Source organism: Prunus mume, linkage group LG6 (assembly GCF_029339155.1).
Source record: "Prunus mume cultivar Tortuosa linkage group LG6, ASM2933915v1, whole genome shotgun sequence".
Lineage (NCBI taxonomy): Eukaryota > Viridiplantae > Streptophyta > Magnoliopsida > Rosales > Rosaceae > Prunus > Prunus mume.
The window spans coordinates 6,451,301-6,464,046 of record NC_142703.1 but is presented as its reverse complement, the minus strand read 5'-3'; the positions used below and the strand labels follow the sequence as shown (position 1 = coordinate 6,464,046).

The 12,746-nt window shown below is 36.0% G+C and overlaps 1 protein-coding gene and 2 pseudogenes across 2 annotated transcripts; 2 read left to right on the top strand and 1 right to left on the bottom strand.

The window, feature by feature from the left end:
- The first annotated feature begins 533 nt into the window (after positions 1 to 533).
- LOC148915978 (uncharacterized) lies at positions 534 to 4,854 on the top strand. Its single transcript, XM_089054795.1, is given in 6 exon segments — positions 534 to 1,104; positions 1,324 to 1,473; positions 1,979 to 2,113; positions 3,213 to 3,769; positions 3,917 to 3,967; positions 3,969 to 4,854. Coding segments are annotated over 6 exon segments (2,049 nt in total). The 5' UTR covers positions 534 to 554; the 3' UTR covers positions 4,575 to 4,854.
- A 670-nt stretch (positions 4,855 to 5,524) lies between these two features.
- Positions 5,525 to 6,404, bottom strand: LOC148915977 (tubby-like F-box protein 14 pseudogene; annotated as a pseudogene).
- Positions 6,405 to 9,320: 2,916 nt separating this feature from the next.
- Positions 9,321 to 12,746, top strand: LOC148915976 (uncharacterized; annotated as a pseudogene). The gene is made up of 5 exons (XR_016127661.1): positions 9,321 to 9,961; positions 10,185 to 10,334; positions 10,674 to 10,751; positions 11,125 to 11,636; positions 11,795 to 12,746. The product of XR_016127661.1 is annotated as an uncharacterized LOC148915976 (transcript).

Here is a 12,746-nt window from a genome sequence, read left to right as displayed (position 1 = left end):
TTGAAATTCTTTGACTAACTGGTATGGTATCTATAGTTGGACATTTGTTTTCATTATTAGGAATATGGAAGACATTGCTCAAAATCTAAAAATATTTTGGAATAAATATTTACTAAAAAAACCAATCCTTAGTTGATAAAACAAGTATACTAGTGTTAGTGATTAATGTGTGTAGGGCACACTTTAAATTTTCACCCTGGGCCTTTGAAAACTCAGGACCGGCCCTGGGCTTGCCAAGACAAATAACAAATCAAAACGTGGATCATGTCTTACTGGCTGATCCTTATAACAAAGTTTAATTTATTTAATGCTTCTTTTAACTTGTTATTCTACTTTTGCTTTATTACTTTTTCTTTATTAAATTTTATTACTCTTGGCTAGTACGAAATACTTTGTTAATTGATTAAGCAAGGCATGTGATGCTAAAGAAAACCCAAAGCAAGGTGATATTGGGATTGATATCAAATATTGCTCGCTATATATAGATGTACTGGGAGATCGCCCGGTTTTAAAAAAGAAACCAGTGCATTGAGTAGAAAATTTAATAGCTAGAGATGACAAGAGGAGAGGCACCGAGTTTGGCGAAAATGCAATATCAATTCGCAATGGACGGCAAGTGGATTTCCCTAAAATACTTCTACGAGGTTAATCCGACGGAAATAGTTTCAAAAATTACAATGAACAACGACACTGCACTTCACGTCGTAGCCTCCAACTGCGACAGCGACCTGCTTGAGCATTTTATTTCGCTGATAAATGACAATGCAGATTTGAAGATAGAGAACAACGATGGCAACACCCCTCTTCATGAGGCGGCTGCGTCTGGAAATCTGAACGGAGCAAAGCTCTTGGTGGACAAGGATAAGAGACTTTCCGGTCAGTCTTCTTTTAGCACTCTAGTAGAGATTCGAAACCACTTAGGAGAGAGCCCACTCTACAGGGCTGCTGCTTTCGGTCACACAAACTTGGTCAAATATTTGGCTTCCCAAGTGAAGCCGCAGCAGGAGGATATAGAGCAGCAGCAGGAGGCTATAGAGTACCACTTCAACAGAAACCATGATAACATATCCATTCTTCAGATCGCAGTCATTAGCCAACATTTTGGTCTCTCTCTCTCTCTCTCTCTCTCTCTCTCTCTCTCTCTCTCCCCTCTTTGACAATTGCATTATTAGTTATATATGTTAGTTATCTATTTATAGCTGTGAATTAAGATAAATTCTTGTCTGAATGTGTGGTTCGAATATATAACCTTGCCAAATAAAATTAGTCTAATATTTTTTTATTTTACTTTATTATTACTAACACGATTTTCCTTCAACGCAGAGACTGCTCTTTGGTTACTAAAAAATTACCCATATCTTGCGAATAGAAAGGAAAGCAATGGACTCACAAGTCTTCAATTGCTAGCCCAAATGCCATCTGCCTTCCAACCCAAATTTCGCCAAAGCATATGGAAGAAGCTCATTTATAAATGTACCATCTACTCTACTGCTTATACACCACTAATAAAATTAGATATAATTAAACTCAAAAATTCAATTTAGGAACAACACATGTGCCTTTCTGATGAGTCAACCTATTTCTGTAGTCGGGTAGTCAACCTATTTATGTTATTAGGGAAAAAAACCCATTAAATTCCTAAATTTTTCCTTATTATGTGATCCTTGGATGGATAATATTCTTTTATTATCTCTTTCTTCTTTTAAAAGAAAAAAAAAACTCACCTGCTGGGTTTTTTTTTTTTTTTTTCTTAGTTTATTTTAGCTGGCCAACAGTTCAAATAAGTAAAGCTATAGATGGTAATTTTCTGTTTCTTCAAAGGATAAACCGGACTACAGCCATTGGTATTACTGACCTCGCAAGCCAAGCTTGTGGAGCAAGAAGGAATAGTGGCCCCTTTATTTATGCAAGCCTTAACTTCTGATGATGATAATGCTGATCTTTAATTGTGCTCCCCTTTTTATACATTCATATTCAGGCCTTTTTGATGATGACAACATTGATTGGGACCCACCAAATCAAAACTGTGACTCGGAGAGGAGATCGAATCAGTCACCAAATCAAAACGACCACTTGGAGAGCGGATCCAATCAGCCACGAAAGAAGATTACGAGTAATTAATCGAACTTTCAAAGTGAGCCATATATATATATATATATATATATATATATATAGAATGTCATCCTTCCATAAACCCTAAAATCTTAAAAACAACTTATTTGTTAAAAAAGAAAAGGATTTTATTTTTCCATAATATAAAATGTTGGTAAGTCTGTACAAATTAATACAGATAACTATATAAGGATATTATAAATACGGAAGCCATTATGTTAGGCAAGTTATCATGACTGAACTTTTGTAGTGGCCTTTGTGACTGAATTACAACGCTCTCCTCTTTATCTCAAAAATGTTGATAGGCTATTCTTAGCGAAGAAACTTTTTCGTTAAACTTGCTGCGAGGTTAGATTTTAGTTTTGCTCCTTTTGACTATATATCTATATATATTCATAGATATATAGTCTAATATAGTAAATTATGATCATATACATACAGTAATATACCTACAAATATGCTCATAAGTTAGTATCGATATACCTACCAAACGTATATGTTTAGAATGTAATAACGTAACTGCAAATATAAAAATAAAATAAAAAACCAATCTAACAGGCAGGTGATAATCTAATTTTGTACAACTGCTTACTTAAGGACCTCATTTAATAACTATTTCAATTTTAGTTTTTATTTTTATTTTTTGTGCTAGAGTATAGAAGAAAATTAGAGTGATAATGGGAGTGATAACGAGATTGAGAGAGAGGATCGATATAAGAGATGACTACAAAAGGGGAGATTCACTATTATCCCAAATATAGGGGCCCAAATTATAAATATATCCTACATGAAATGGACTTTAGAAACACACACAAAGCCCATTTACAACATAACAAAGAGGCTTTTAACTTCTTATAAATTACAAAATTGCCATCAATTTCTTAAAACAAACTCAACCCCAAAATCTCATAAAAATACCCAAAATACTCAGTAAGACATCAAAGTAATTTAATAATCAATATTAAATTCAATAAGGTCAGCTGTCATTTTTTGGTTTTTTTTTTTGGTTTATTTATAGAAATTCAATAGTGTATGGTTTATCTATAATATTAGTGCTAAGAATGGGTATATCACTAAATATCTTTATTAATAATGATCAGAACTACTACTAGGATGGCGACCAACCAGTAAGATGTTCGAGGAAATGCAAAATCAAAAATTACTATCGAAATTGACTGATTTGCTGGTCAAGGAGTATTCGTGGGCGTTGGAATACAGTGATTCACCAAACATAAGGAAAACCTTTTGTCTGTTGTGTTCAAACAAACAGGTGGAAGAAGATTCTGATGATTGTGGTTGTCACGACGGAGGGGAAACCAGTAAATCTATTTACAAGTATACCCCATTGCTTACAGCAACGTGTGCCGGAATATTACAAATTGTGGAAAAGATTATCAACTTTAACCCTCAAGCGATTGAGGCGCGTGATTTTGAAACTCAAGAAAACATTTTGCACGTGGCCATTAAGCATCGTCAGTTGGCCATGTTCAAGTTTGTGAAAAAGGAGAAAACAGTAACGTCAAGGTTGGCTTACAGGATTGATAGTGATGGGAACAGCATATTGCACCACGCTGCAGATACGAAATTTTACACTGTAGACACTCAACACGTAAGCGGTCCTGCATTTCAATTGCAAGAAGAATTGTTTTGGATGGCGGTGAGTGAGTTTTATATATACGCCTAATTCCTTAATTTTAATAATTTTCTTCCAACATTACATAGAGAAATATAACTAGTTATAAATCTATCGTTTACTTTATCAAAATGGTTCATCATCCTCAACAATTTTTCCATTTGCGGCCAGCGTGTGGAAAAGATAATGCCACGTCATTACGCCCTGCACCAGAACAATCAGTGGTCTGACAGCGCACAAGCTCTTCGAGAATAAGCATGCAGATCTACTTCAATTGGCAAAAATATGGATAAAAGAGACAGCTCAGTCGTGCTCGACCGTGGCAGCTTTGGTGGCCACCGTGGCCTATGCAGCTGCCTTTACGGCTCCCGGGGGTACTGATGACTACGGGGTTCCTGTTCTCAGGCATTCTCCTTTCTTTGTCACATTCGCCATTTCAGACATTATCTCGCTAATCTTCTCATTGACTTCTCTGTGCACGTTTCTTTCTATCCTGACGTCTCCGTTTGAGTACGAAAACTTTCACCTTTCTCTTCCCTTCAGGCTGCATTTAGGATTCACCCTTCTCTTCTTCTCGCTGGTAGCCACCATGTTCACCTTCACTGCCACTCTTGTGCTCTTGATTCATCATCAAAGGATGTGGACAACGTCCCTCATTTATGTGGTTGCCCTTCTTCCTGTCTCTGCGTTTGGGCTCTATCAGTTTCCTTTGTATGACGGATTTCGCAAAAGTTTGAAATATATTTCAAAGAAAATATTGAAGCCGACTATATCTTTAATTCGTGATGTGTTTGTAACTTTGAAATTATTTTTTGAAAGTGTAATTTAAATTTGATATTCTGTTATTGAGTGATATGATTTGTGAGCTCTGTGCTGTTGCTATAGCTCAAAAGGTTAGAATAAGAGTGTGCTGCTATAGCTCTCAGTTAGGGTTCCCTCTTCTTCTTCCTTTGTGTGTGAGTGTTTTTGTTTTTCCGTCTTTTATGTATGTTTCAGAAGAAGTTAACATCTTCGAAATAAACTAGTGTGCATCATGCTTGTTATGAGATTTTTCCTTTATTTGTAATGATCTGGGTTTAAAAGTATCCTATCTTTTTTTTCATGGTTCATTACTCATTTATTGAACTAAAGTAGACGATGATTTTTTTGGACTGTGGATAATCCCAGCTCCCTTTTCAATTAGCTTATCAAATTAAACTTTAGATATGGTTTCCATTTAATTTGACCAATATGATTATTCCAAACAACATTTATTAAACCCTTTAATACCGAATAATTAACTTACATAATGCATAGGACCTACCTTTTTTTTTCCATTTAGCACCAATAACCTTCATTGTGATAAGACACATTATGTGCATAGCGAAGGAGAAAAGAGCTTTATCTTCTCAGAAAATCAAAACACCCATATGATTTCCAGTCTTCGCAACCTTCCCCTTTCTCTCTATGGACCTTTGAGTGAAGGGATCGCCGTCGATGTAATGAATATAATAGTTAAATTCGCTAGTAAGGGGCTTGTAGCTCAAGTGATTAAGAGCAGTTATCCATGCACTCGAGGTCATGTGTTCAAATTTCCCCTCGTCAAGCTCAAGTGATTAGGAGCTTGATTGATGCTGCCAAGTCTAGACTGTTATTTTCAAAGCATATAATAAAACAATGTCTTAACAAAAGATAGAGAATTGGGAAAATAGAAAGAAAAAAGAAAAACAATTCAAAAAAAAACAGAGGGAGAGAGGCCCTCGTCCGATGTGCACTTTTCTTGTTCCGCACATGCAGTCTAGCATGAGTTGTAACAGTGACATCATACAACAACCACAATCTATATGAAAGGCCTAGAAAGAATTACCAACTACACTTTCCATTTCTTGCCATAATTTCTCTCCTCTATTCACATGCTAATTTGGTGTCAAAGCTGCTCAAGCAGATAGCAAAGGCCTGAAATGCAGACAAAGGATACCGGTAATCCATGGTAAACATATCCTTGCCAACTTTACCAAATCTGAAGGATGATCTTGTCATGGTCAGATTGGGTTGGCTGCGGTGGTTGCGAGGGTGTCGGTGCAACAGCAAGATCGTGTTGCTATCAATGAAAGTTCTTGACAGAGGCAATATTACCCTTCCACGGAAGTTAAGGTACCAACACTGCAACTGTTCATGCCATCTCGGTGCCTTGTTCCGAAGAATCAATGGTCTTTCTTTTCCTTCATCTTCATAATGGGACCCGACTATATCAGAGAATCGAGCACTGCTAAACTCAGTTGAATTATCAATTGATTTTGAGAAGGATATGCTCCGGAATGAGTCCTCAAGGGAGCGCTGGAGAAGCTCAGGCTGGCCAGGGACAATGCCACCAGGCTCAAGGGATGCGGCAGGGATTGAGTGCATGTTGCAGTGCATCCTGCGTGGCCCCCTAGTGCCAAGTACATTTAACTCATATGTCACCTGAGCGATGTTGTAGCTGCCAGTAGGAACCTTGGGAGAGACCTTTTTAGAGTAAAACCGACGGCTTTGGCCAGTGGGTAAAGCTGAGCGCTGTTGTAGGGAGGCTGGGTATCATAAATAATGAATTTGGTGCCTAGAAAATTAGACCTGAAAATGATGCACGTTAAACCAAACCAGATAGAAACTGCTTCAGGCCCATCAATAACAAAAATGAAGGGAAAGTAATATCCTAATACAATTATCAGAGGAATGCTAGCAACCTTCTCTCTAACCTTCTCCTTTGAATCTTCTCCCTTTTTTGCTTGACATGTGTCATTCTTCTTACACTTAAAACAATGTCATTAATATTCAAGCTAACTTTTGCTTTCCAAGTTTACCCTTATTAAATGTATTCAATTTATCCAAAAAAATTTCACAACTTTCTTACCGTCTTATTAATTTTTTTCTAACGTCAATTATGTTTTTTAAAAGAAAATATATGCTTTTAAGAGGAAATGTCCCTTTCTTTTTTTATTTTTTTTAACAAAAAGGGTTTAGATAGGAAAAAAAAAATCCTTTGTGTTTTAAAAAAAACTGGACATTTCCTCTCTTTTTTTAAAAGCAAACATTTTCTTTAAAAAAATAATAATAATATCGTAAGAAAGTTATGAAATTTTTTTAGATAAATTGAATACATTTAATAAGGGTAAACTTGGAAAGAAAAAGTTAACTCGTATAATATATTAATGACATGGTTTTAAGTGTAAGGAGAATGACACATGTCAAGCAAAAAAGGGAGAATGTCCAAAGGAGAAGGTTAAAGAGAAGGTTGTTAGCATTCCCCCAATTATTATTATTATTACTATTGCATGTCCGCAAATTGATTTGTTTAGCTGCATTAATTTCCAATACCATGAACTGCTAAAAGGTCAACAAACTTCACTACTAATTAAGAATTAATAAATAAAACATGCCAACACATACATAAAGTCAGTATTTCATACATGTTCAAATTAAGGATATAGCAATGGAAGTTCCAATGCAGCGAAAGCAACTGAAATAGAGAAATAACACATAAAAATACAATACTAATAACCCACAATATCACCAATATCCTTGGATTTTTTTTCAAGAAGAGAAGGGAATTGATGTGTAAAAAAACAATTAATACGCATCTTAAAATTCTTTAAAATAATATCATTTGCAAAAGAAATACTTCTCGTTGGAGTGCTTACTGCAAAACCAAGGCTAAGAATGTAAAGTCACCATAACGAATCCCCATTACCACATATTATTATCCATGGCCAATGGACAGCAGATGCCAATGGCCAATATAAGATAATCTTATATTCTTCATGTCATGATGAGATCTGGTTTTTAAATTCATTAAAACGCTCCCTTGTGGAGGTAAAATTGGCCCAAAACAAATTCCCAAAGCTAAGATCAATGTTGGATTGGTTGGGGGGTTATACTTGTTCAATGGAGTTAAATTTCGGATATGTTTTTGTTGATACTCATTGGAACAAGTTTCTTGTAGAACTTTACCACATCCGAGCACCGGAATATGGTGATCAATGGTTAAGAAGTTGACCTATGAAAATGAGCAAAAACAGATTTTATATTCAAAAATGCACTTTTAGGTTTCATATATTCAGTGATGCACTTTTATATCGAAATGTCTTATTTGCTATTTGAATAATTTTTGCTCTAACAGACTCTTCAATTCAATTAATGCAATATTATGGAAGAAAAAAAATGAAAACATGTGGATATGTCTATATATTTTTTTATATGAAAAGAAAAAAAATGCATGCTTTTAACTTTTCCAAGGTAAAAATAAATGTTTGAAGAGCCAAAGTCAACTTACCAGTCCTGAAGAGAGAGAAAGAGGTTGCAGCTTTGATGAATAAGGCTAAAGAGGTTGTTGGAGAGAGTTTTTCTGATGTGGCTCACCTATTTTAGAATTCCAAAGTTGTTGAAGAGACTGTTAGAGATACTCTTATGTTTTAGGGGCATAATTCTTTAATGTGACAAATTGAAACTGATATATATGTTCATGTGACATGTCTACAAAAATCCCTAAAACAAAATGTAAACATCAATAAATCAAAAAAGGCATGTAATCTTATGTGGCGCAAAAGTAAAAAAAAAAGGGATCAACAACAACTTTTGCATGAATTGCATCCAACACCTCTCATTAGAATTGCACTTATGCCAAAATTTCTATAATAAGAATAACCTATACCTTCACACAAGTCTAAATGTGTATAAATATGAAAGGAATGGAAGCATATCACAAAGACAAGATGCGCAGACTGACGCTGGGTATTGAAGCACAAGGTAGGGGTAGATTAGTGGTTCATGCATGGAAAAGTATCAGATATCGAAAATAATAGACGAAAATTTTGAAGAAAAAAAAAAATTTCACGGTAAACAAACAGTAAAAGTACAACTATTTTTCTGGCATGGGTTCAACAATTGGATCTAAACTTGCTGGGTCATCTCTTCTACTGTTTTTCTTGGTGATTTTCTTTTCTTTTTCCAAACAAAATAAGCAATTAAGATAAAGATGATGTGGCAGATGACAGGGTTGCCATGAGAGATGACATAACTTGCGTGCAATATATATTGGTATTAAGAAGTTGTTGTCCGTAGCATTATTGTTCTGTAATAGAGAAGCTCCCTTCTATCTATATTTATACCTAAGTCGTACCATAACGTGAAACCTATGTTATTGGCTGATCCATATAACAAGTTTAATTTATTTGATGCTTCTTTTAACTTGTTATTCCACTTTCGCTTTATTACTTTTGCTTATACTTAGGTCGTACCAAAACGTGAAACCTGTGTTATTGGCTGATCCATATAACAAAGTTTAATTTATTTGATGCTTTTTTAATTTGTTATATTCTACTTTTGCTTTATTACTTTTTATTTTTTTAATTTTACAACTATGGAAGTTACTTTGTTACTTAATTTTATTTTTTTATTTTTTCCAGAACGGTGGAAGTTACTTTGTTACTTGATTAAGCAAGGTATGTGATGCTCAAGAAAAGAAAAAAATAAAGAAAAAAAAGCAAGGTGATATTGGGGTACTCGCCATATATAGAGTAGTGGAGAGCGCGCGGTTATATAAAGAAAGCAACGAATTGAGTCGAAAAATAATATAGCTAGAGATGGAGGAGATGGAGGAGATGGAGGAGGATGTTTTTATAGGAAAGGCACTGCGTCAGAGCGAAAAGCCATATAAATGGGCCATGTACGGCGAATGGGAACCCCTAAAAGAATTCTACAAGAAGAAGCCAGATGAAGTAGTCCGCCAATTGTCAACGAACAACGACACTGTACTACATGTCGTAGCCGTTGCCGGACACAACGACGTGCTTCAGTTTTTGATTGATCTAATAAAAGAGCCTAATAAGTTATTGTGTGCATTTACAACCGGGAACAGCTATGGCAATACCATTCTGCATGAGATGGCTGCGTCTGGAAATCTGGAGGCCACAGTGATCTTGATGAGCGAGGAGAACAAAGTCAAGGAAAAGTATCGTAGCTATAAAAGTATGCTAGAGATTCAGAACAGCTTAGGAGAGACCCCACTCTACAGGGCTGCTGCTTTCGGTCACACAAACTTGGTCAAATATTTGGCTTCCCAAGTGAAGCTGCAGCCGCAGCAGCAGGATATAGAGCAGCAGGATATAGAGAAGCAGCAGGAGGAGGCTATGGAGTACCACTTCAACAGAAACCATGATAACTTATCCATTCTTCAGATCGCAGTCATTAGCCAACATTTTGGTCTCTCTCTCTCTCTCTCTCTCTCTCTCTCTCTCTCTCTCTCTCGCCTCTGACAATTGCATTATTAGTTATATATGTTAGTTATCTATGAAATATAGCTGTGAATTAAGATTAATTCTTGTCTGAATGTGTGGTTCGAATATATAATCTTGCCAAATAAACATTAGTCTAATATTTTTTTATTTGACTTTATTATTACTAACACAGTTTTCTTTCAATGCAGAGACTGCTCTTTGGTTACTAAAAGAGTACCCAAATCTTGCGAATAGAAAGGAAAGCAATGGACTCACAAGTCTTCAATTGCTAGCCCAAATGCCATATGCCTTCGAAGCCAAATTTTGCAAAAACATATGGAAGATGCTCATTTATAAATGTACTATCTACGCTACTGCTACTACTAGAATTAGATATAAACTCACAAATTCAATTTAGGAACAACCATCTATTATTTTTTAGGATCAACTTAGGCCCATTTTTCAGGTTTATATAAAAAAAATTTATCAGTGGCCATGCCAATTAGTCAGCCTATTATAGCCCCATTTATAGATGGTAATTTTTCTTTTTCTTAAAAGGATTACCTGGGCTACAGCCGCATGCATGTTAGCCTTGCCATTGCTATTTCCACTCTCAGAATGAAGTGCAAGCCAAGCTTTATTTATGCAAGGCTTTCTGATGTGATAATGCTGATCTTTGTGCGCTCTTTATTGTTTAGGGATTTACCCTTCTACTGATGACTTGAAGAGCAGGATCAATCAGCCCTCCCAGTCTAGTTGTTCACAGAATATCACAAGTAACTAATCAAACTTTCAAAGTTATATATATCCTTGCATAAAATCTTTAAAACAACTTATTTTGTTAGAAAAAAAGAATAAGTTGTATATGAAATGTTGGTAAGCCATTATTAGTTAAGAAACATTTTCCTTAAACCTGGTGTGAGGTTAGGTTTTAATTTTGCTCCTTTTGACTATGGCTGTCATTATATTTTTGTATTAGGGCTAGTTCTAGTCACACCATGTAGTTCTAATGACAATCTAAGACTAATTTTGTACAATTGAAGGTTCATTTTCATGCTCTTACAGCTTTATTACTTTTTTCCTTCTCTTCATAATATCTCTCATGAATATTAATATGGATGCATATATATAATGATCATAACTTACTAGGATGGCGACCAATCCGTGATATGTTCGATGAAATCAAAAATCAAAAATGTCTGTCGTCACTCACTCGTTTGCTGGTGGAGGAGGACTATTCATGGGCGGTAAATATAACAACCGATATCAACACATTTACTCTGGTATGTCCAAACAAATCAGATGATCCTCCACAACAAACCTCTGAATCTACCCTTAAGCAGACCCCTTTGCATATAGCAACACGCATGGGAATATCAAAAATTGTGAAAAAAATGTTGGAGTCTCACCCTCAAGCGGTGGAAGTGTTGGATCCTGTAACTCGACAAAACATTTTGCACATGGCCATTAAGTATCGCCGGCTGGCCATCTTTAACATACTAAAAAAGAGCAAATCAATAACGTCAAGGTTGGCTTACAGGATTGATACTGATGGGAACACCATATTGCACCACGCTGCATATGTGAGTTCTTACCCTGTAGACGCTCAAGGCTCAATTGGTCCTGCATTTCAATTGCAAGAAGAATTGCGTTGGATGGCGGTGAGTGACTTTATATATACACGCCTAATTCCCTAATTTTTTTATAATTATCTTCAAATATACAAACAGAAGTATATGAAATGAAACTAGTTCTAAATCTATTGTTTACTTGATCAAAATGGTTCATCATCCTCAATCATTTTTCCATTTGTGGCCAGCGTGTGAAAAAGATAATCCCAAGTCATTACGCCATGCACCAAAACAATCAGGGCCTGACAGCAGAAGCTGTTCGAGAAGGAGCATGCAAATGATCTTAAATTGGCAAAAGGATGGATAAAGAGACAGCCCAGTCGTGCTCGATTGTGGCAGCTTTGTGGCCACCGTGGCCTATGCAGCTGCCTTTACGGCTCCCGGGGGTAATGATAACTACGGGATTCCTGTTCTCGGGCATTCTACTTTCTTTGTCACATTCGCCGTTTCGGACATTATCTCGCTCATCTTCTCATTGACTTCTTTGTGCACGTTTCTCTCTATCCTGACGTCCCCGATTGAGTACAAAAACTTTCACCATTCTCTTCCCTTCAGGCTGCATTTAGGATTCGCCCTTCTCTTCTTCTCGTTGGTATCCACCATGCTCACCTTCACTGCTGCTGTTGTGCTCTTGATTCATCATCAAAAGATGTGGACAACGTCCCTCATTTATGTGGTTGCCCTTCTTCCTGTCTCTGTGTTTGGGCTCTCGCAATTTCCTTTGTATGAAGGATTTCGCCAATGTGTGAAATACATTTCAAAGGAAATGAAGCCGATTATATCTTCAATTCGGGGTGTGTTTGGATTTTCCCAAAGTTTGAAGGCTAGAAATACTATATTCTAGGTTTGCTAGGGTAAGGTCTATTATTGAGTGATATGATTTGTGAGCTCTATGCTGTTGCTATAGCTCAAAAGGTCAGTCAGAATGAGAGTGTGCTGCTATAGCTCTCAGTTATGGTTCCCTCTTCTTCTTCCTTTGTGTGTGACAGTGTGTGAGTGTTTTTTGTTTTTCCTCCTTCTATGTATGTTTCAGAAGAAGTCAACATCTTCGAAATAAACTTGTGTGTATCATGTTTTTTTATGAGATTTTTCCTTTATTTGTAATGATCTGGGTTTTAAAATATTCTCTTTCTTTTTTTA